At 40.9% G+C, this 24,170-nt stretch overlaps 1 protein-coding gene across 1 annotated transcript in view; it reads left to right on the top strand.

Moving 5' to 3' along the window:
• The window catches only part of Slc9a9 (solute carrier family 9 member A9), a 544,400-nt gene that overhangs the window by 154,204 nt on the left and 366,026 nt on the right, over nucleotides 1–24,170 (top strand). Inside the window, exon 6 of the mRNA XM_031346346.1 lies at nucleotides 19,342–19,447. Coding sequence (XP_031202206.1) covers nucleotides 19,342–19,447 — 106 coding nt within the window. The remainder of the gene's footprint in view (nucleotides 1–19,341; nucleotides 19,448–24,170) is intronic.

Raw genomic sequence — 24,170 nt, forward strand, 5'->3', positions numbered from 1 at the left:
AAAGAGGAATTTAGTGCAAAGAGAACCTGGCGGGATATACACTGGATTGTGAAGTTGGGAAGAGAGAGAAGATAAGATGTTGGGTTAGAAGGAGATGGGAGAGGGTATCAAAATTAAAACACTGTTAAAGGAAACAAACATTGTGTTTGTTATGGTTATAGTGTGTGTGTGTGTGTGTGTGTGTGTGTGTGTGTGTGTGTGTGTGTGCGTGCATGTGCACGGGTGCCTATATGGGTGCTTGAAAGGAAAACCACATATAGAAATTAAGCAATCTTTTTTATAGTTGTTAGTAAGCCACCATGAACTGTAATGGAAAAGATCTTAAAATGCAATATGATACTGTGCATGTCATGAAATTTAAAACAGAAACAGCAGATTCGAATATGACATGTAAGTCACACATCTTCACTTTCTTCAGCAGCTTGGATGTGCTAAGAATCCAAATATCCGAACGGAGCCCTGAGCACTGTGTATCAGCTCTCATCGGGTGACTACTGGCTCCCATTAATTGAATTTAGGAAACTCACGGTGGCATTATCCTGTCCAGAGACTAAATTAAATGCATAGATTATAATTCATTTACTGAAATTAGATGCCAACAGGCGTTGGATCCAAAGTCAAAGTCTTTTTGCTCATGGGTAACTAGATCAGCTCCTAGGTGACATGTGTCATAGACTGGTGCTATTTTTTATTCTTGAGAGCTGAGAGACTCCAGGTCTCATGCAATTCTTGCTTCAAGTACATAGGGCAAATTCAAGCTCGCCGCTTAACCTTTCTAGGCCTTATTTTCCTTGTGTATGTCCTTAGATGACAGCTAAGATCACTACCTTTGCAGCTAGCTAGCTAGCTAGCGTCGTTCCATTTTAAAAACAGAAGACTTCCTGTGAGTCTGTAAAATACAGGTTACTGGGTCCTGCATCCAGAAACCCTGGTTCTGTAGGTCCAGAGTTGGCCCCAATGTTCCCTTTCTCACGAGTGTCAGTGAAAAATGGTGGTCCTGGTCCACAATGCTGACGAATTTAAAACTTGAGAAATAAAGTATTTGCTTTTCTGAGTAAAAATGGTTAATTGCAAAGTGAAGTAAGCTCACTATACGTATTTCCACTAAAATAAATATCTGTGGAAGACCTTGTGATACATGTGTACAGTTTGAACTGTGTCACATTGTCTTTTTTACTGTAATTATAAGAAAGGTACTTTTTTTTTTTCTCCTAAGATAATGTGAACTTCTAAAGTTTTAGTTCCCAGGAGCTTGGTGCATGTAGAAAGCAGGACAGGGTACACAGCTCAGTGATGGAGTGTGAGCCTAGCATGTGCAAGGCCCTGTTTTTATCCCCGCTGCTGCAAAACAAATAAATAGAAATGAAGAAATTGATAAGGAAATAAAGAAGTATAAAAAGTGCTGCTGACAACGTCTGGAACTATGTACTACAGGTAGAGGAATTTTGCTGTGAGTGTAGGGATAGGGCTGTGAACCGAGAGGTGGTACTGTGCGTAGTAGGGTTGTACTGTGTGTAGAAGGGCAGTACTGTGCGTGGAGGGGTGGCACTTTGCATGGAGGGGCGGTACTGTGAGAGGAGGGGCGGTACTGTGAGAGGAGGGGTGGTACTGTGTGGAAGGGGTGCAACTGTGTGGAAGGGGTGCTACTGTGTGGAAGGGGTGCTACTGTGTGGAAGGGGTGCTACTGTGCGTGGAGGGGTGGCACTTTGCGTGGAGGGGCGGTACTGTGCGCGGTGGGTGGTACTGGGTGTGGTGTGATAGGATCAGCTGAGGCAGTCTCCAGTGTGCATGATGGAGAGAAACCACAGCTTAGTGCCTTAAATTCTTGGAACTTATATTGTGCATCCTTGAATATGCCTGTCAAAACAAGACAAAGTCAAACAAAAAGTATTTTCTGTTTCTCCCCAGAGGCGTTGACGGATCAAATAAGATGCTTTGTAAAAAAAATTACTTATAAATTGCTAAGTTTTCTATAGTAAGGTCTATGATAAAACTTAACAATAATCAACTCTCCTGGGGTGTTTAACTGCCTCCTCAGATACCCCTACCACAGCACTTTAATTATTTGTGACTGCACATAAAATTGCCAGAAGTTTGTTCTCAATAAAATAGCCACCATAAAAAATCTGCTTTCTCTCCTTTGCCTCTTGCCACTGTCTACTTCCATAGTAAACCCCAAGTACAGACATTCAAAGGAAGGAAATAAGCAATTAGAGCCATGCCCTCTGGAAGCTCTTTTACACCCCTGCCGTGCACTCTAAGATCCTCAACTCATGGCAGTTGCTGGGTGTGTGACTGCCCTGCTGTCCCATGTAGTTGCATGTGGCCATAGCGGTGTCTATGCTGGGCTCTGTTTGTTGCTATCTAGATCATGGATGCTTTAATAGACTAACCAGCTGTGGCCATTTACGCCTTTTATTCCCCACCTGCTAATGTTTTCCCACCCATTCTACACTGCCCTTATATTATAAAGCCCCATTCAGATCCATGTTTGGGTTGGAGCCTTGCTATTGTTTAAATCAGCTCCACTGCTCCTCTCATTAAAGATGCCTTTCCTTTGTAATTTGACTGCCAGTCCACACCCTGAGTCATTGTTTGCAGTTCAGCATGGGATGTGAGTCTACCATCCTCACGAGAGCCCACGGGCACAAAAATATAGCTTCTCATCTTGAGCTCTTTAATGTGGGATTTCTCTCGGAAACAAATTCTCTGACTTGGACACATGATTATTAATATTATTAATAATCACTATTAATAATATTAATATAACATTAAAATATGATTATTGTTTCCGTATCATACTCAGATGGAAGCACTAGAGAAATGTGTACATGTGAATATTCATTTTTTCAGTTACTAACACTTTGAGGAAGAGTTGTCCAAAATGAGAGGCATTTCCATACGCCACATTTGCAAGTCAAATTTTTTCTCTTAACATTTAAGTAGTAGAAAAACAAGATTTAAAAGAGGCACTTTCATCCTTTAAAGTTTACCACAGTGTAACTGTTTCAAAGGCACATGAACTGTTTTACCTTTGATCGCAATGATAATCTGAAGACCCTTTCTATTTGGGGTTACTATGGTTACGCTGCACGGGTGATGTGTGAGCTGCACTGCTGTTTTGATAAAAATAGGTATTAACTACCAGCCACAGTGATTCTCATTTCGTAGCACCTCTTGCAGAAAACGCAGCAGCATATTTAAAGGGGGCCATGCAGGGTGTGCAGAAGCGTCTCCAAGGCAGTACGAGGAACATCTGCATAAATAATGGTGATTGGTCATGTGTATAAAAATATTTTTAATTAAATTCCTTCTAATTAAACAGGGCATCTTGCTGAATCCCTTTCTGTTATTTGCACCAAGCTTAGTCGTGGGGAAGATGGCTGATTAACAGACCCAAGAACCTATAATTAAAAGCAGAACTGTTATTTTTGGAGAAAAGCTTCTTCCATAGGGGTGACTTAATTGGGCTGTCTCTCATAATTTTTCATTTGTCATTGAACTCCTCAGTTAAAGTCTTAGGGTTTTTTTTTTTTTTTTTTTTTTGAGAGACAGGGTTTCTCTGTGTAGCCCTGTCTGTCCTGGAACTCACTCTGTAGACCAGGCTGGCCTCGAACTCAGAGATCCACCTGCCTCTGCCTCCCAAGTGCTGGGATTAAAGGCATGCACCACCACTACCTGGCTAGTTTTCATGTTTTTTAACATGGGAGAAATGATTACTAACATTAGGATAATCCACAGTTTTTATTTTTGATTTGTGTTTTCCTTTGGTCTCTTTGATCATGTTATCTGGTCACTGTTGTATGTCACTATTTGATGGTGGTCTTCATTTACTTGTTTTGTCAGGGAGACTGTCAGTCTTTTGTATAATCATATTATATATTGATTTTTTTTTGTCATCTCTGGCCTCCACGTCTCTGTATTTCCGAGTGTCAAGTAGCCAGACACTCCACTGCTCATCTTTGGTTTTAGTATCCTAACTTGTGAATTCAAAAGAAATCTAAACAACATTCTATTCACCAAAATATATAAATAAATAAATAAATAAATAAATAAATAAATACATCATAAACACACAAACCAGATGCAATTGACAATGGAGTTTCTTCAGTATCACAATTAACATTGGAGAGCAAAGACAACATTCAATTAACATCTGCTATCTGCTAAGTAGCACAGGAATAGACTCAGACGGGTGTGATTTCCCATATCCTTAAGAATAAAAATCAAATGCATTAAGTTCATGGAGTTGAATTATCTGTGTGGTCACAGAGGAGAAACACAGTGACTCTACTTCCAGAATATTCTATTTGGAAGAGAACACTGTACTAAGAGTGAGATAGAGGACAGGAGGGAGAAAATATTCACCTGCTCTCCTTGAACTCCAAGGGGAAGATATCGCATCTCAAAGGAAGTCTGAGCATATTAGCCTAGAGCATTTCCCCCTGAAGCCATCAGGCTTCGAGATAGTGCTGGCAGGCCAACCAATTTCTTTATGTGATCTGCTGCAAGCCTGCACAGTGTTATTTAACAGCACTCGAATGCATTTTCTCGGTCTATCCAATTCCATGTTAAGCATACTGTGATAGCATCAGTTTAAAAGCCTCTATATAAACCTTAGTCTATAAAACACCCTCATATAAACCCAGATTCTATTCTCGAGCAAATTTACTCAGAAATAAAAATACCAGCTTGGATTTATATTGTGTACCTCTTTCAAGAACTCAAATAGCTTCCATACACAGTGTTTCCGTTCATTTCACATCATTGTCTCAGGGAGAGAAGAGCCACGTTTTAGTGGAATAACTGAGGTACCAAGGAATTTGAAGAGAGCATGCGATTTCACAGCCAGCTAATGAGAACTAGACCAGAGTGTCAGGCTTTGCATTGCTTAGGTTTCTGGACTATGCTGTTGCAGGACACTTAAGAGCTATGTGAGCAAAATGTCTTAATCAACTTCAGCCAACTTTTAGCTAGCTGAAAATCAGTAGCTTTTACTCTACCCATCCAAACAGCACCACAACCCAAAGCTGATAAACACAAACGTAGAGGTTCCATCTGAAGTCTCCTACACACAGAGTCTGTCATCTACTGAGAACAGTCTGTAACTGTTTGCTCAAAGATCTGACTGGACACATTTGATCCAACGGATTCGATCACCACCATGCCCAGGCGATCTTATCCATTCCAAGAAGCAGAGCTTCTAAACACTTCATTGTTTAAGTCTATAAAGCTCACAAGTAGCAGTGCTGAAGACCACACTTCCAAAATTCTTGGACCCACAACCACTATTTCTCGAGACTAAACAGCACCATGTCAATCAAGTTAAACAAAAAGACACTCAGTAGTCAAGAGTCAAGTTCTCATTTTCCTACTGGTTGCATTCAATGGATGTTTAACGAGCAACTACTGGGTAGCAGATTTGGAGAATAAGTCTGCTTGCAATAAGGCAGGTCCGTTAGGCCTCAGGATTCTCAAGCCTACAGAAGAATGTAGTTCCAGCCACTGGCAATGAATTTAAAAGACAAATCAACACTCCAGGGGCTTTGTAAACACAGGGGAGCCCTGTATTAGCCAAGTTGGCTAAGGCTCTGGGACAGCATTTTTAAAATACCCCTCACCAGGAGCCAAGCTGAGCCTTTTTGAAGAGACAACATGCCAGCTAGTGGAGCCAGGAGCCCTATTTCTCATCTGTAAGAGACAGGCCTATGATGAGCCAGCCGAGGGTTTTCATTCCCATCCAGGGCTCCAAATATTGTGACCTGTTCAACATTAGCAAAGGATCCCTGGGCTCAGATACTTCTGGGATCAAGGCTAGAGAGACAGTTCTCTCCTCGTTCCAACAGAGAAGGTTAAACTCATTAATAACTTCCGCCATTCTACCCTCTGCATTTGAAGCTCAGTTCCTCTCTAAACTACTCTCTTGATCCCAGCACCAGAGCAGGCCTCTTTCTGCATAATTAGGAGGATGTGAGGGATCCATATCCGTAGTTCAGAGGATGGGATTCTGAGAGCTATAAAGTTTGAGGTGTGGAGAGACCTTAAAAGACAATCTCTTTCAACCTCCTCATTTTCGAACAAGGACCCTACAACTCAGAGAGAGTAAATGTGCATACAGTATGCACAGAGTTGCAAGAAAGAACGTTTTTAGCCTTTCTCTACTTTTCTCCCTCAAGTCATTTTATGTCAATAAGGAAACAAACAAGTGCAGATATCATCACTTTTTTTGATGGCTAGACCTACCACTGGCATGAATAGTAAATAGCCATGGTGGCCACCATTCTTTGTCCACCATTCTATGCCAAGCACCTTGCAGAAATGATTCCTCTTAGCCATTTACGAGGACATCTAAGGAATGAGTGTTTCTCCTTATCAATGCCATGCATGTGAAGCTTTAAGTCAGGTAACTGGCTCCATTTCACCAAATTAATTCACATCATAGTCGGCACCCTGACTTGGCTTGAGTTGATGCCAGAGTCAGGTTTCTATCCCCTTTCGTCTACTCCAGGAGAGTAATGAATTTCAAGGATCTCACACCAAGATCTTGCTTGAGAAGTTGGAAGTCCAGTCATGGAGCATCAGCTGCCCAGAACAGACTTGGAGGCAGTAATCAAGGATGGCCAGCTATGCCTCAGGATATTGGACGTAGATGCGGAGAGACTCCAGGTGTCCTGACGATGGGGTTTCAAGAACACACTGAAAAACCATTTGAAGCACTTCCACAGTCCTGTGGGCAGCTGGGAAACAGCTGAGCTTGATGGACGTCTTTGGCTCGCTGCTCTTGGGAACGGAATGACTGTACTCAGCGGGAGTAGTTCATCCTCAGTGGTGCTCAAAGGCAGACCGGCAGGATGGATGCTTTGAAAGCCGCTGTCCAGCCCACACCTTCTGTTTGTGAGTTAAACGTGATGTTGTACATTGAAGCAAAAACTACATTCAGAAGTGTCCTGACTATCTGTATCTTTTTAGGGCACAGCATGTAGTAAAGTCAAAATCATGGAAAAAAATTAGTCAAGTAGAAAAAAATCATGGATGAGTGAGGTCAGTGTTTATACATCCCTAAGGGTGGGATAATGTGTTAGGGGTAATGTGTTAGGGGCAGGAGAGTACCCACTAGTGGTGGACAAAGATTAGTTTTTCTTGGTTTGAGAAGATGCTTGGGCCCTTGGGTTAAGAATACTTGAAAATGTCTTCCATTTACCTGGATGTTCTAGATAAGAAACTGTGTGTTATTACTGCCTTGATTTGAAAAGAAATGGAAATAGCATCTATAAACAAGCACTGTAGGCCAGACAGTGAACAGAGGAAGTGGTGGATGACCTGGAGAACACACAGCACAGATGCTGCTCCTACCTCAAGAATTAACCTTTGAGGTTCCTTCATTCAACCAGCCAACAGAATTAATGTTCACTGCTCACCAGAAAATATCAAGGGAAACAATACAAATGAAGAGTAACTTGTTTTTTAAAATCATGCATTTATTTTTACTTTATGTGTATGTGTGTTTTGCCTGCGTGTGTGTGTGTGCAGTGTCTGAAAAAGACCAGAAGAGGGGGTTGTATCACCTAGAACTTTAATCCAGTTCTCTGCAATGAGAAGCAGGGTTATGCACTCACTCCCGGCCTTAGTGGCTGCCTTGCTATCCCAGAAGACCATTTTAAGTGAGTGTGTGTTATTTCTTGGGGTGATAGCACTTTAAAAATCACCCCTTTCACATAAGAAAATAAATTCACTGGCAACTGAGTGTTTTACTTTTTGCATTATTTTCCTTCTAGAAAGGATTACTGTAGGGGGCCAAAACTTCAGGACTAACAAAGCTAATTCTTGCTGCAGTATCTGATGTAATATCACACCTTCAGGATAGATTTCTGGCTCCTTGTCTGATCTTGTAAACTGCTGGCCTGCAAAGTGTAATTTGACTTCTATTATTGTAGTCTCTAAAGCCAGAGATTTTCCCATTGCAAATAAAAATCTATCTATCTATCTATCTATCTATCTATCTATCTATCTATCTATTTATCTATCTTCTTAAGACACAAACGAAAAGCTTCTGGGTTGGTGACGATGTATTCCTTAGACTCAAGAAAAGCAGATTTATGGAGCCTTGCTCCCAAGGAGTGGAAAACTAATCAGATAGCCATTGCCAGTGACAGGTACACAGAGCCACTGCAGGTGAAACTGCCTGGGAGGTGGCTGAGACCTGGGTGTGTATCAGCACAGAGAGAAGCAACGGCTGGCTGAAGACTGGGATTCCACGGGGAGAAGCACACTGAAGATGCTTTCCTGGACAGTGTTTGTGTTAAGGCAAGGAGCTTTAGAAGGACAGAGAAAAGAGGTCACAGAGCTGGAAGGAAAACCACAGAAGGGCAGGCAGTCTCCCCAAACAAAGGAGAGATAGGAGCCCAGAGTCTGCACAGAAAGGGGAGTCAGCGATCTGGAAGCACAGAAGAGATACTCAGGACAGCTAGGGCCTCACATACAGCATCTGTGGCACTGAGAAAGGGACTCTGGGTACCATGTGTATGTTTATAAGTTTGGCCGATTTTATGAATGGCTTTCTGCTCATTCTAAGACTAGAAAGTACTAAACAATTACTGTAGAAAATTCAGAATAATTTAAAAATTATATACCCACATGAGAAAATTCCAGCCATTGCTGTTGGCTCCCTTGTGGGAGCTAGTTTGTGATTTGGGACTTAATTCTCCCAAGACGTGGCTTGCCCAGACTGTGATCCTGGTGCCCTGGTCTGAACCCCATCCTGGTCAGTGCCAGTGCCTCAGAGTGACTGTACACATCAGTGTGGCCTGGACAGGGAGAATAAGATGACTCTATGAGATATCAAACAACATATTCAGAGAGACCGGATGACATGGTATGCTGTGTGTGATGACAGCGCCAGGAGGGACATTCAGAGATGACTACATCAGGGTTTAGCTTCCATAGCCCCATAGGCAGAATCCTATGGTTTCCTCCTCCCACCCTTTTTCTTTTTTACCTCTGGTACAAGCTTGATTTTGTTAAGCATGATATAAAACATGGATTTGTATATGTGTTTTTTTTTTTTAAATGACAGTGGTGCTATTGGGTCAAAGGGGGCTCTGAAAGAGCTAAGAATAGGGTCATTCCAGCCATATTCCTACTCAGGAGCTCAGGTTCTACAGTTCTAAAGCCAGCACACCCATGTTCAAATTGCTATGGTCGGTGGGGGGCAAGACATGTTAATGTGTTAGCAGTATAATAAATCACCACAGATCCAGCAGAGTTTGGCATCACAATTTTATCTCACCACTCTGAAGGTCAGAAGTCCAGCTGGATTGAGTTCCTTGCTATGAGTCTCAGAAGGTCAAAGTCAAAGTTTTAGCTGGTTGGGGCATTTTCATAAAAACCATCCAGGTTTCTGGCAGAATACAGATTATTACAGCTACAGAGCTGAGGTCCCATTGCTCACTAACAGAAATATCCACTGCTGTCCAAGACCCCTCTCTCTGCCCTGGCAAATCAACTTCTAAATTTTGAAGCCAGCAAAGATATAACAAACGCTTCTAACACTTAGAATGTTCCTGACTTTCCCCATTATTCACACCCCTCTAGTAAATTCTCTCACACCAGCCCAAGAAGTTTCATCTCCTTTATTTTTATTGTATAAAATTCATTTTTATTCTGCCTTAGGTGTTTTTCTGGTAACAATTTACAGAATCACAACTAATGACAATCATTTTTTGCATTCAAATTGTGAATTCACTTACAAGCAATAAATGTTACTGAAAGGAGAATATTTATTATGTACTTAAGTGTTCAGTGCCATGCCAAAGAGCCTGGAGGACACCAGGGAAGTTCAAGATTTGGCCAAACCTCAGGGGTCTCAGGTTCTTAGGTGGGGATTCAGCACCAAGAACACACATCTACGAGCTGAATGTCTCCATCATTTGGAACTGTTCCACTGAAATGTTCCCTTTCAGCACTGTCTCATATCTCCTAAGACCCATAAGTCTTTTCTGCATCACGAATTCCAAAATGTTATCTATGAAACACACCCTTTTCTTTTTAAAAATATTTTTTATTAATCTTTGAAATTCCATACAATGTATTTTGATTGTACTCACCCTCCATTTCCCTCATCTGCAGTTCTAGGCGTCAAATATTTAGACTTGTGTGTTTAATTTGGAACACCCAAAGAATCCAGGAAACTAGAAAGAGATTGTTAATGGGGAGGAGGAAAAAGACATTAAGGAAGGAGAGTGGATAATAGAATGCAGATGATAAAGATGGGGAGAGATTGAAGATGAAGAAAGAAATGACAGGTAAGGGCAGAGGAAGGGATTTGGGGAGGGCTAACACCTAGCATGTTTGGAAAGTATATGGAAAAGGACATTAAAAAAAAAAAAGAAGAAGCTACATTCATACCCATACAAGAAAAGGGTTTCATTGGAGCTACCCTACACAGGGGATTATACTCATCTCAGCAACCAAAGATTTCCAAATTAAAAAGCCCAGTGCCAACTGTGGGATACCTCCTTTAGGTCTGAGGGTCCAAAGATCCCCCTAAGTATTTCAGGTTTTTGCCATTGCTCTTGGTTTCCCACTAGAATTTGATGGTACAACCATCTTGCTGAAAACACTACATGCACTGGTTACAGGACCTCGAGAAATCAAGTTGATGCTGAGCAGAAAGTTCCTTCTCTTCTGGCTAGTCATCACAGTACTAAACGCTGCTATGAATGCTGTTGGAGGAAAGCAAATCATCAACAGTCTAACCCAGCTGTGAATCCTATGCACTGCAGTAATACCTGCCATAGCAAGATGAGACTAGGTGTGCAATAGCGGTATGGCTGGTGTCGGGGCAACCAACTTCTCTGAGTAGATATGAAGCTTGCTCCATAGGAGAAGGTACAGGTCTGCTATTATAAATCTGGCAAAGGACTCATAGCTGGGGAGTTCCTGTTTCCCAGGGGTGAGCTTACTATTATTCTTCTGCTAAAGGGGCATAGTATACAATATCCCTCTCAAATTAGGATCTCTCCACATACATTGGCGTACCTCTCTGACCTCATCAAAGAAGTGTTTTGTGAAGTGGGTAGTGGTTAACGTAGAAACTCATAGCTGGTAAAGTGCAAAGAACAAATGGCAGCTGAGTGTGCAGCCACATGTGGGTCATGTACATCACACTTTATCATCCCAATTTTGAGGCTCAGGAACGATTTCAGAAGAGGAAATCACAAGTATTACAAAAGCTGGAGGTCAGAGGGAAGTGGAACTAAGCAGGCTCATCTGGACATGACAGGATTGCCACATTCATGGATTCATGGCAGCTGTGGTTGCCTACATAAAGTTTAAGCCCGTCATTGTTCTAGCATAATGGGGGAAGAGATTTACCAGCCTCTCTCCCTGACTGGGGAGCTATAAACAACTGGTGGCCTTTGAAGGAGTAAAAAAGTTTTCTTTAAGGGAGTGGCCTCTGGTTGATCATGCTCTAGTGATGGCCTCATATTCAAGAGTATGTGGCCAGCACAAATTGGAATAGATGGATTGCTGGTGTTTTGTTTTGTTTTGTTTTAGAAGATGCAAAGTTGGGGGACAGTTTAGGGAGAATTTTCACCCTCCCAGGCTCATGTGATTAGGATTGACCATTATTGCTTCAGCTGAACTAATAAAATACCGATTTTAAGGTCTTCTGACTTATTTACGTTCAAGAGCCGTTGTAGTCATGTAATAAAATCTATTCCCATGTTCCAGGTATTGTTAACTGACAGATTTGGGAAGGGAGGATTGCTCAGATTCTCAGACAGGATAAGCACATGACATCACCCTACCCCATTTGCAGCACTGCAATTCAAGTCCAGGGCCTTGTGAGGCTAGGCAAGCATTCTACCACTAAAGAACAGCCTTAGTCCTTGCTGGATTCCTCTTTCTAGTCTTTATCTTTTCTTTCCTCCTCTGCCTGTGCTGATTGTGCTCAGTATTATGTTCATTTGCCCTTGGACATGTTCTCCATGTTGGAACTATTATGTAGTATTTCTCATTGTCCTTATCCAGAGTTTGGGAAATTATGATACACAATATATGTTTCATATCTTTTCAGAGTAAGAAAACTTGGTGAAACACTCCTACCTAACATCCCCCATGATCATGACTAACACAATGCTCTTTAGACTTCTATCTTTCCTTATAATTGTGCCATGTAATGAGCCACAGTATTATGTTTACCTCCAAGTGATGATTTCTTAGTGAGCCACTGCTAACTTTGGCTGCTCGTTGGAGCCACTGTCCTTTGCTCTGAATATATTTCATGATTTGTAGGTAAACATTTGCCTGCCATTTTCTGTTTTAAAACTGCAATGTGCTGAAGCAATCATTGTGATTGGAGAACGCTTGTGTGCCTGGCTGAGTCATCTTCACTTGGATAAAGGGTATAAGGCACAGATCCCCATTAAACTGCACCATGGCTCATTAAACCCCATTGGTGAGAAATTGGGTCTTTGTTAAATGTTTATGTTCTCTGCTAATGTTAAATTTAGAATATTCTTGCTGTAGATACCTTTGGGGAAAAATTTTAAAGCACTAGCTGAAGTGCCAAGCAGGTTTCAATCCATGCATTCCCAGATATAAGACCTAGGCGCTAGTACCTGCCTGGGTTGATTATTAAATATATTTCTTTGCAGCTTTTACATGCTAGTATTTGATTTTCTTACTGCCAAATCGTATGACCTTCTGGTTACTGTTTTCTACTCCCAGAGACCAGTAGGGGATGTACTTGTGGCTTTTGAGCAAAAGGTGAAATCAATTATTCTCAAACACCATGCAGCCATGAAGTCAGGAATAGGATTGTGATTGTCTGTGCTTTTATTGTACATCTTTCCATTAAAGAAACAGCTCCCCAATATTTAACCTTTAGAAAGAATGCCTTAAACAAATACAGACACCAGTGATGGAAGTGTGACTCAAGAAATAGGCTTCTGGGGTTAATGTAAAAAGACAACCATTCCCTTGTTTGAGAGTTACTGCAAATCTTTTGCATATACACTCAGAATCAGTGGGGTTACTGCATGGCAAAAGATGTTAAGACACAGGGAGCCTTTCTGGGTGAGGATCCAACATGTAAACTGAGCTCCTCAGAAACTAACAAAGGGAAACATTTCCTCATCTTTCTCAACAGGATGCTTAGCTAGTGTCATTCTCGGTGCATAGAGAATAAGCCATTATATGCCCACCTATCTTAGGACAGTCATTTTATAATATGGCTCTTCATAACTCACCCAGATTAAGAAAGACCTCCAAAGAGAGTTTCTGTTGATGTACCCATTATTATTTATCCAATTAGAAATTAAGACAAATAAATCTCAAAATCTCATTTTATTGACTGAAGTAGCAATAATTTGTACATTTGACTATAAATAATGTAACATATGAAAGATAAATTTATTTTCCAAGAGAGACCAAAAAAAAAAAAAACTATGTTGAGGAGAGTAGCAGCATTATTTCCTTATATATTTGCAAAGTTCTTCAGTGTAAGATATGAGCAATAAAAGACAGGGACTCCTTACATCTGCCCCCCCCCCCGAAGGCAATATACTGTACTAATGCTATCACATAGCCTTTTGTAAACTCTATTTTAGTAAACCAAAGAATAAGAATAGAAAAAATGCAAGTACCACTTCCCTGTTGTTATGAAGATAGTTCTGACCAAGAAGATCTTCCTGGGTACGGTTCAAGAAACTCCAACAATCCCTGGTCTATCCTTTGAAACCACTACTTTGGCCACCAGAGCTTGTTTCTCCTAAGGAGACCTGTCTGAAAAGATTGCAAGAGTGTGCTGGCATATGACACCTTTTCACTACTATCTCAATACCTAAAGCATGGATCACTATGAAGGTCAGGTAAAATTGCCATGTTTTAGGCCTAAGTCATTCGTCATGCTTTGTGGAATATACAATTTGTGGAATGACCTCAACAAAGGAGCATCTAATGACATGCTTTCCAGAGAGCATCATTCTTGGACCTAGTTCAGAAGGGCAGGATTCTGTTATCTTTCTATTGTTATATGACTGGCAGAGCCCCACTGGCAAAACCCATTCATAAATTGATTACATAGTCAAGTATGTGGAGAGGGAGGGTCTAGACTCAAAATAATCTCAGTATTCTAGTCTGTAATCACAAAGCTACAACTGTTTTCAAAACTCCCCTATAATCACTTAAGCCATTTGTAGAGGGACAAAGTTCACATGACTCTTTTAACAAGAGAAGAATGCCACCTCATTTATATATATATATATATATAAATGAATAACACCTGTCCTGACTAACAAGGACTCAGCTGCAGAAGCCTTGGATCCTTCTGAGTCTTCATGTGTCATGGACAAGGGTCATACATACTGATTTGCACAGAAATAGCAAGTACTACAAAGAAAGCTAGCATTTGACAATACTGAGTGATGACTTGGAATGACAAGGGAGGGAACTATTGTGTCTTGTTGTCTATCGACCTAGCAGATAGTGTGCTAGGTTGCTGAGTGCTGGCACATTGAAATACAATTTGAAATTTAAATTCCTTGTAAAACATCAAGAAAATATGGGTCAGAGAGCTGCTAACAAAGGTTCTAAGGCATGGACTGTCACTAAATCACTCTGAAGACTTCAAAGTTACTGACAGAGCTTCCAGAGAGCGATCATTTACAGGCAAGCAGTTAAAAATACACAGCATTATTTAGCAGTCAATACGTTGGCATTCTGATTGGCTTCAATAGTCACTTTCTGGATTTTTTACTCTAAGAATGTTTTCTTACTATCTTTCTGGTTATGATCAGACTAGTTAGAGTTTCTGTAAGATGATGATATTAATAAAAATATCACACTATTTCAGTGTTTGGATTTCCCTTAGAGATTGAAAATTGGTCTCCATTTGATTCTAATAGTGTGCTATAAGCCTTGGATTCACCCCTGCTGGAGATACTGCAATCATGTCCAACCTCCAGGAGCCTGAGTCATGCATTGGTACCCAGTTTGCAGCAGACGTTCTTTCATGACTCAGAACATAACTTCCCTGCTGTCCCTGGTTGCCTTCTGCCTTCTTCAGACCCCATCCTATTAGTTCCCTTCAATTCTATCCTCTGTCTACAACCTTTCTATTTTCTGCCTTATTCTTTCTACCGAACCTACAGCATAGAACCATCTAGAAGAAAGCCCTACTCGGTTCTGCGTTCTAATGGTGCTGCTTTCGCTTTCTATCGCACCTCACAAGTGCACCCCAGAAACACAGCCACCCACACTCTTCTCACTCATCCCATTTGGCTGCTCAAGCTCTTTTTGCAGAACTCACCCACGGTTCTGTGGCATCTGTCAGTCACTCAGTTGTCACACTCTTTCCACGTCCTAAATGAAGGCACGCACCTGTGTGAATGGGAATCCTTTTTACCAACACAGCAACTTATATCCCTTATTACCAACTTGAGAAACAAAGTGTATTTTTCTGTAGTAAAAAAAAAAAAAATCAGTTTTTAGGGCTGTGAGATGGCTCAGCAGCTAAAGAGTACTTGTTCTTACAAAGGTCCTGGAATTGATTTCCAGTACCTACATGGTGGCTCACAACCATCTGTAATGTCACTCTTAGATGTTCTGACACTCTATACATATATAGTTGCAGGCAAACATTCACATACATAAAATAATACAATTAAAAATAAATAACCAAACCAGGTGGTTCTGGTGCATACCTTTAATCCCAACACTCAGAAGATAGAAGCAGCGACTTCGAGGCCAGCCTGGTCTACAGAGCTAGCTCCAGGACGGCCAAGATTATGCAAAGAAATCCTCTCTTGGAAAAAAAAACCCAATACATTCATACACACACATATATACATATATGCATACATAAATACATATATACATATATACATATATACACATATACATATATACATATATACATATATACATACATACATATATACACACATACTAAAAATTAGGTCTTAGAAAGTATAAGAGAAGGAATTCCCAAGCACAGAAGAAGCAGCAGCAGCAGCGGCATGTGAACCACAATGGGATACAGGCAAACATGGCCAAATAAAATCATAGGTTTCGAAAATCTGATTATGTCCTCTCTCCTTCCTATGCACTCTTATACCTGCTACCTAGAATGTTCTCTTTAGGTCACAAAACGTTCATCTTAAATAAGTACTAATTATTTTTAGCCTAGCTTTGAGTTAGGGCTAGTCTCCCCAACCCAGCAAGATCTGAGGAGAGCCTGCTATGAATTACACTGTGGCTGTTTCAAGAAAGTCTAAACTAGGACAGCGCAGCTAAGCGTGTAGGGCATTGTGGATAAAACTGAGCGCTGTCTGTGAACTGACTAAATGAGTTCTTTTAAAAGTTCCAAGCTCAGGAGCAGAGTGGGTGGCTAATTCCCTGACTCACCTATTCAACTCATTTGCCGTCCTGACAAAATACTCCCCGCTCTAGGACACACTAGCCGGCTTTATTCTGAAGCTGCTCTGTTTCCTCACAGGGTAGATAGGAATTCGCAAAGTAATAGCTTTCTCTTCTGTGTGGGATATCGTTTATGAAGCACGGCTCAGTTCTTTGTTCAGGAGGAATTGTGGGAATGTCAGATCATTTTTGAACATAACTGGATATACAGATAAATACTTTCCTCAAAATAGCCTTATGCTCTCTTTGGGAAAATGCAGGATCTATCTCAAAGAACAGAGTGGATATCAATGAGTAGGAACTTTAGAATAAGAAACCAAGCCTTAAGTTGCACATGAACCTAGGAAACCTTCCCAAGAGTAGAGATGGGCCTCAAGCTATCCTCAGAGCTCAGGAACAAATATACCCAGAAGCTGAAGTTGGCCCTTGAACCGCAGAGATAGAATTTTCTGCTAAAGAATAACTTATATTTTATCCCACAAGATCCCAGCAGAAAGAGAACGTTGTTCACTGAAACCTCAGTTGAAAGCTCATTGCTTTGGTTAGATGCAGGCTCTTGATTCAACCTGATAAGGAAAAAGAGATCACCTAAGAGAGATGAATTCTGACTCTCCCATCTCCACCTGTAGAGGCTGCCCGTTGTAGCAAAGGGCTCAAAGGCACTCGGGAGCTGAGAGGAGATCTCTCCCATTTACCTCCTGTAATTAACAGGACCCTCTGGACTTGAATAATGAAATTCACTTTATCCTTGTTTTTAAAAAGGAATCAGGCCCACTGCCATTCATTCTGCTATCTAATTCATGACCCCTTTTATTTGTTTTGTTGTTAGATCCTAGCAGTGGCTTCTTTGTTTTAAAAAAGGGCATTAAAGAAAGATAAAATACTTTGACAAATAAAACTCATCTGTCCTTATAGTATGTGATACATTTTATGCCTATGAACAGTGGGAAGGCTGATCATGCGAATTAGCACATGCCTCACTTCACATCTCATCAATCTTTTTGGTTTGGTTTGGTTTTTGTTACTGTTTTGTAATGGGAGCACTCAAAATCTGATCTTCGAGTATGTAATACATTATTTTAAGCATGTTCATTATATTTCATAGTAAGTCTGGAATAATCTCTTCGATCATCTCTCAAGCACAAAGGCCCCCCCAGTCCTCCTCTTAAGTAGCGTGGGGGTGCTTTTCCTTTCCTCCCTGTCCTTACAATACTCTTGCTCATCCAGTCACTAAGCAGCATGCTACACTGCAGCATAGTGCCGAGGGGCTGGGAAGATGAGAACCAATAAATAAGTCATGTATAAGCACCGTGGTCACTGGGCCATCTGCACTTGCAATGATAGATGTGCATGGCCGTCAGTGCTTGGAGCCTGACTCCACATCTCTCCCTTTCCTCTCCAGTAAAACCCATCTTTTACTGGAATTACTAGGAAGGCCTTGAGCCACCTCTCTATCCTGCCTCTGTTCTGCTGTCTGAGCTTTATGTCCAAGTTCAAATCAGAATGTGTCAACCCTCTTACTAAAGACCTTCAATTGTTTTCTACTGTGGCAGACAGAGCAACCTCCAAATTTCTTCATTACCTGCAAACCCTTCACACTTAACTCACTTTCCTTCCCCATCCCCCCAAACCCAACTAGCACTCTGTTTACAGAATACAGATTGGCCTCGTGCTCCATGAACCTGGAGAGGAAAGAACAGAGTGAAAATACCCATTCTGCCTTTTTCCCACCATGGGCAGGTATCATTTTGTAGCACTCTCTCCCCTTCTTGACAATCAATTCAGTGGGTCATTTTCTTAATGGGTGCGGATCATATTTTGCACAACTGTTTCAAATACCGAGACACCAGGAAGTTTTGAGGAGCACAGAGGATCAGCTTGCATCATTTATAGCTGTGATAGAGTCACACAGGCCCCATGCTAAACAGCAGGTAGCAACTGAGCGAGCGAGTCCTGCTCTGGAGAACCCTGAATCCGTTTTTATGGCTGAATGTGCTCTCAGGGGCAGATGAGAGCCAGGATCTGGTTGCCTCTCCATCCACTGTGGTAGGCTATTGCAACAATCAATATTCAATTGTCCATTCCTTCATCCATTTATCAAATAATTATTGCATGCTAGTCAAATAAACACCAAAGCTTGCAAATTGGAACCTATTTCCAGGAAGCTCAGTCTTCTATAAGCCTGTGATTTGATCCAAATGCTGGGATCATAAAAGAATCAGCCAGCTCAAAGCTGAGGAGATCAGGGGATTTGGAAGAAGTCTCTCTCAAGACCCTTAAAGAATGAAGAAGAGGATTTTCAGGAGCATAGAAAAATCTCTCTCTCTCTCTCTCTCTCTCTCTCTCTCTCTCTCTTTCATGTGCCTGTGCCTGTGTGTGTGTGTGTGTGCGCGCACACACATTGTGAATATAAGCACATATAAAGGAATGAGGGAATGGTGAAGTTGATTTGGTGAAGGAATTTCTGCCCCAATCACATTTTCTTCATATTGAAGAACTTTATGTATTTGAAGAATAAACTCCTATCCATTGTGTTTAGATATAGTTTTCAGGCACAATAGAAGTAGTAGTTGCTTTAAATATATGTATATGTAATATGTTAAAATATCATAATAAAACACATTCTACAAAAAAAAAAAAAAGTCAAAGCAAGTCCATTGTGACTTTCAAGGAGCAGCAAAGCGTGGGTCAGGTGTGCAGAGAGAGGCATCTCTAGAAAATAAGCATGGCTAGAACTTCTTCGTGGAGGGCTAGGGGAACAACATAATCTGTTGGTTTTGAATGAAGATCTTGTGTTCTTATAGAGGTGAGTTTAGGACTGTCAGTATTTAATAAATGCTTTTTAAAAGTGACCACAACAAAGACACACTTTGTGGCTGTGTCTTAGCTAACTTGTCACCTTTATGTGTGTCTTCCTAGTGACGGTGCTGGCCATTTTCCATGAACTCCATGTGGACCCCGATCTGTACACACTGCTGTTTGGGGAGAGTGTGCTGAATGATGCGGTGGCCATAGTCCTCACATAGTAAGTACCAGATCTCGCCATGCATTTCTTCAACCGCTGTTCCTCCTGGAAGTAATTCCTGGTGTCTCTAATAGCATCTTCTCTCCATGACAGAGAGGAAACAGACCTTTGTAGCTTTTAAAGAATTGTTGTCACAGAAGATCTCCAATAACGGGCACAATTCATTAGGCACCTAATATCTAATACTGTTAATGGTCTTCACACTCCAGCCTATTACAAGATACTAACCAGAGTGCAACAGCTTTTTTTTTTCCCTCAGTGCATATATTCAGCTAATTCACTGAAGGTTCCTAACATGCAGAGAAATGAGCTGCCTCTTTTCAAATCAATGCCGCTTAGTATTTTCCTCTCACCAGTTGCTTCTCAGATAACAGACTGACAGAAGCTCTGGAATTTAGCTTTTGTCAGATGGGGACCTAGAACTCGGTCAGAACGCCTTACCCCCTCAATGCAGATTCAGCACTTTAAGGCAAGCCCCAGGTCCCACCCTTCCAAGCATGTGACCCCATGTGACCCTGAAGCTCCCTCAGCTGAGGGCAGATGCGATTTCCCTTTGTGCTGAGAGGTTTCTCCCTAAGATGAGACCCAGCATGCTTTCTGCACCTCCTTTTTAGACATGTAGCCATTTATATTTAATAAATGCCACTCTGGCAGCTTTTCACTGTGTCAGAGGTCTCTCTGTGGTTTTAGATTAAGACCAACATTTTGGGCGAAACTGTCAGATATTCCCAAGGAAAGCAGCTATCTGATAATTAAATGTGACAATGGGATTCCATTCCGGGTGTTAATTACTTCAAACGCAGCTGAAAATGTATTGCAGAATAACAAAAGATTTTAAAGGCAGACCTTAGAGTGGGGAGTGAGAAGCAGGCAGTGTCTGGCAGCCCTATCAGCTCCCTTTCCTTTGCCAGCTGACATTTCTTAAAGCTGCCTCCCTCCCTCTAAAGTTGCCACCGAGTTCAGCCACGTTTACCTGGCCACAGAGACCGGGATTTCTCGGTGTCACAGGAAACTACCAGTATGTAAGAATAAGAACCAAAAAGCCGTGGTCAGACTCATGAATGCAAAAGGATGCTTTGAAGGAAAACATCAAGAACAATTAATTAGGACACCAAGAATCCCTGTCCTAGAAATACTAACATTAAAGGAATATTTGAAGTAGAAAAAAATTGAAAAATCTGCTGAGTCTCTCCTTTTTACTTCCTGAGCCAACAAATTGTAAAAGGCCATGTGAAGCAAAACCACAAAAGAGCTGGGAGACCTACGCTGCTCCATCCAAGGCAGGCCTGGCCTCTGCCCAGCACTGCCACTAACAGTGGCTCCCACTAAAAATAAGCACTTGGGAATGAATGTTGCCTTGTTTAGGTAAAAGCCTGGGGTACTAGAAATGGTCTATTTTCAACCTCAAGTCTATCTATGGCTCCCCAAAACACATGGGTCAGTCAGCAACAGACCAAACTCTCTAAAACCATACAAAATTAATCTTTTCATCTCAGAGCTGTGTCTTTCAGGTATTTTGATCATGGTGACAAATATGTATCTAATTCCATATCTTGACAAGGTGTCTTCTTTCCGGGGCAGGAAACAATTGACATTGTAGCCGAAGCCCTGCAGTCCTCAGCTCTGCTGTTATGGCACTGTGAGGCATGAAGCCAAGGAGTTCCTATGAAAATAAGACTATCTGAGTACAACTACTTTGCTGCCCGAGGCCCACATATTAGGATCTATAGTGTCCCCGCTATGGGTTTGTTTGACTGCCAACGAGTATGTGTGTGATGGCCGAGCTCTGGCTTCTGTGCACCAGTGTTCCCATGGCTTGCCTCTTCTCCACTTATACTGTCTTCCATGTGTTTTTCTTTTAACCTGTTCACTCGTTTCTTTTTAAAATTGTTTTTGGAAAATTTCACAATGAGTACTGTATATAATTTCTACCGTTTCCTCTCTCCATCCACATCCTTCCCTGTTCCCCACTCCCTCTCTAATTTATGACCTCATCTTTAGTTTTATGTATAATATATATTATATTTGCATAAATATACACACATATGTATACATGCATAAATATACACGCATACGTACATGTACAACCTCCTGAATCAATTTAGTGTTGCTCATATATCTACATGTGTTGAAGCTGAGCACTTGGGATTGCAAACCAACCAGGGCTTTCCCCTGGGGAAAACTAATTCTCTCTGTGTCAGCATCTACTGCTTACCTATACCTTTTCTAAGGAAAGGGCCTTGTGAAATATCCCCAATCCACACCGGGATGTTGGTTGTTTTTCTCATTAGGCAGGTCTTGTTTAAGCAACCATACTGAGATTTCATAGGTGCAGCTTCTTTGGTGTGCCTGTAGAACATTATCTCATAGAGGGTATTCTGTTCTCTCTGTATTTTACAGTTTTTTTATGCTCTCTTCTGTGATTTTCCTTGAGCCTTAAGCATTAAGGGTTGTGTTGTTAATGTCCCAATTGAAATTCAGCACCCCCCATGGTCACTTATCCTCCACATTTTGACCAGCTGTGAATTTTAATAGTCTTCATCTGTCTCAAAAGAAACTTCTTTGATGTAAGAGCTAAACTTATTTGTGGGTTTTAGTATTTAGAAAACAGAGATTGTATTCAAAATTGTTCTAACATTAAACACCAAATTGATTCAGTAGGTGTGTGTGTGTGTATGTGTGTGTGTGTGTGTGTAAACTAAAGATGAGGTCATGAATTAGAGATAGTGTAGGGGAACATGGAAGGAGCTGGCTGGAGAAAAGGAATGATAGACTATATTAGAAAACAGAGAATTATAGTAGTAAGTTCTTTTCCAGTTTCTATGACTTAACCAGCCATGGATAGTTAGCTAGGTCGGATAATGGAGCTGGAACCGACCTTCAAGTCACCTCCCTGAGAACTAACTTTCATAGTATCAGAAGGTGCTATGCAAGGTGCCAAGGGAGAAAAACAACTAGTGGATCTACCCAGCTGTAAAGCCTACCAACTACTAGAGCAGCCTGGTAAGATGTACATGCTGAATGCTGCAATAGTGGTAAAGGGGCAAAAAGACTTGTGAGTAACCAACAGTGTCTAATTGGACTTAAGGCCCTCTTTGTAGGAGAGACTCATGCCTGCTACACCATCGCTTAGTTTAGACCCCAAGTAATGATCATCAACTTAGAGTAGATTCTGTGTAATGATCTCGTCACGTTATTTCTTATTCACATCTTCTTCTAATGCCCTTCTCTGACTCTCTTCCAACCATTTCCACCACCCTTGGGGAAGCTCTATTTCAAGATCACATAAAGGTTTTCCCAAGTTGATCACTAACAATTCATTTGTTCCTCTTCATTTTTTCCCACTCTATACCGAACCACACACAGCACACTGATAATCTCTGAGTGGTAGGTCCAAGACCTCACATTCAAATCCTTCTCTTCCATTGTTCTCCAACCATCTGGTTCTGTTGCGGCATATCTTTTAGCTCTCACCCCAGCCACTTCCTGTAGGGTCCACCAGCTCACAGTCAGGGCCAAGACTTCCTCGCCTGATCAGTTCCGTCCAGTCGGCACTGGATTTGCATGCATATTTGACTTCTGGATAGTAACTTTCAGAGTATATAGACTTGAAGTGTGTAAAAAGAACAAGTGAAAAACTTCCTTTGTATTTTGCCTTTATTGGTTCCATCTTTGGGTGGTTTTCGAGCTTAAGAACAGTGATAAATAACTCAGTGATAGAGTATTTGACTAGTATGTAACGGAGGCACTAGGCTCCACTCCTACCATCAAAGTTTTCCTTAAAAAGAATATCTACAAAGCTATTCTTTCATAAGCATCAAAAACAAATAAAAAATTTTAGTTTGGATGTGAAGTTGGATATACATAAATAGTCTTTTCCTTTATCTACAAAGGTTACATTTCAAGAGTTTCATAAATGTCCAAAAGTGTCATACTGAACCCTCCAGATGTAAGGTTTTCTTTCTATACAAACGTAACTATGATAAAGTTTAGCCAGGTAGATTAGGTGAGGCAGGAGATTAACAGCCACACCAAATAACAAAACACTTACAACAATACACAATAACAGAGAGCTCTTAAAAGCTATCAACTGTGTAGTTTTGGAAACTTCTTTTTAATATTTTCATTGGATTTGACCATGGATTAATAAAGTTGCAGGAAAACAAAACCATTGGATAATGTGGACTACTTTGATAAACTCAAATCATTGGCAAGTATGGCCCTCAGCAGGGTCTCTCAAGCCTTTTGGAAACAGGCTTCCATTGACCTCCCCTTCACTCACCATCAAATTTTACTTAAAGATTATCCTTTCCCTTCTATTTTAATACTTTATATTTTTCATTGTTAATATTATGACAATAGTGTGCTCTAGTACTTAGCTACATTTTTGATTAAAGATGCTTTTCTTTGATAGTCTATGAAGCAAAAATATTATAATTAATACTGTTTCTTAGGTTAAATGTCCTCTCAATTTCAGACAATTAATTTATAATTGAATTTGATTCCCCATTTCTCCTACCTAGCACAAGATGGTGAGTGCTGTATCATATTTCTATGATTAAAAATGATCCGGCGATTCTTTGTCCTGAAATAAAAGTAACTTTAATTAACACAAAAGTTCTGAAATCAGCTTATCTCTGACCCACACTATTATTTCTAGTATACAGGAATATCCTTTCCACGTGTGTGCACACTGGCTCAAAATGAATGAATTCTACATGAT

The sequence above is a fragment of the Mastomys coucha genome, unplaced genomic scaffold (genome assembly GCF_008632895.1).
Source record: "Mastomys coucha isolate ucsf_1 unplaced genomic scaffold, UCSF_Mcou_1 pScaffold23, whole genome shotgun sequence".
NCBI lineage: Eukaryota > Metazoa > Chordata > Mammalia > Rodentia > Muridae > Mastomys > Mastomys coucha.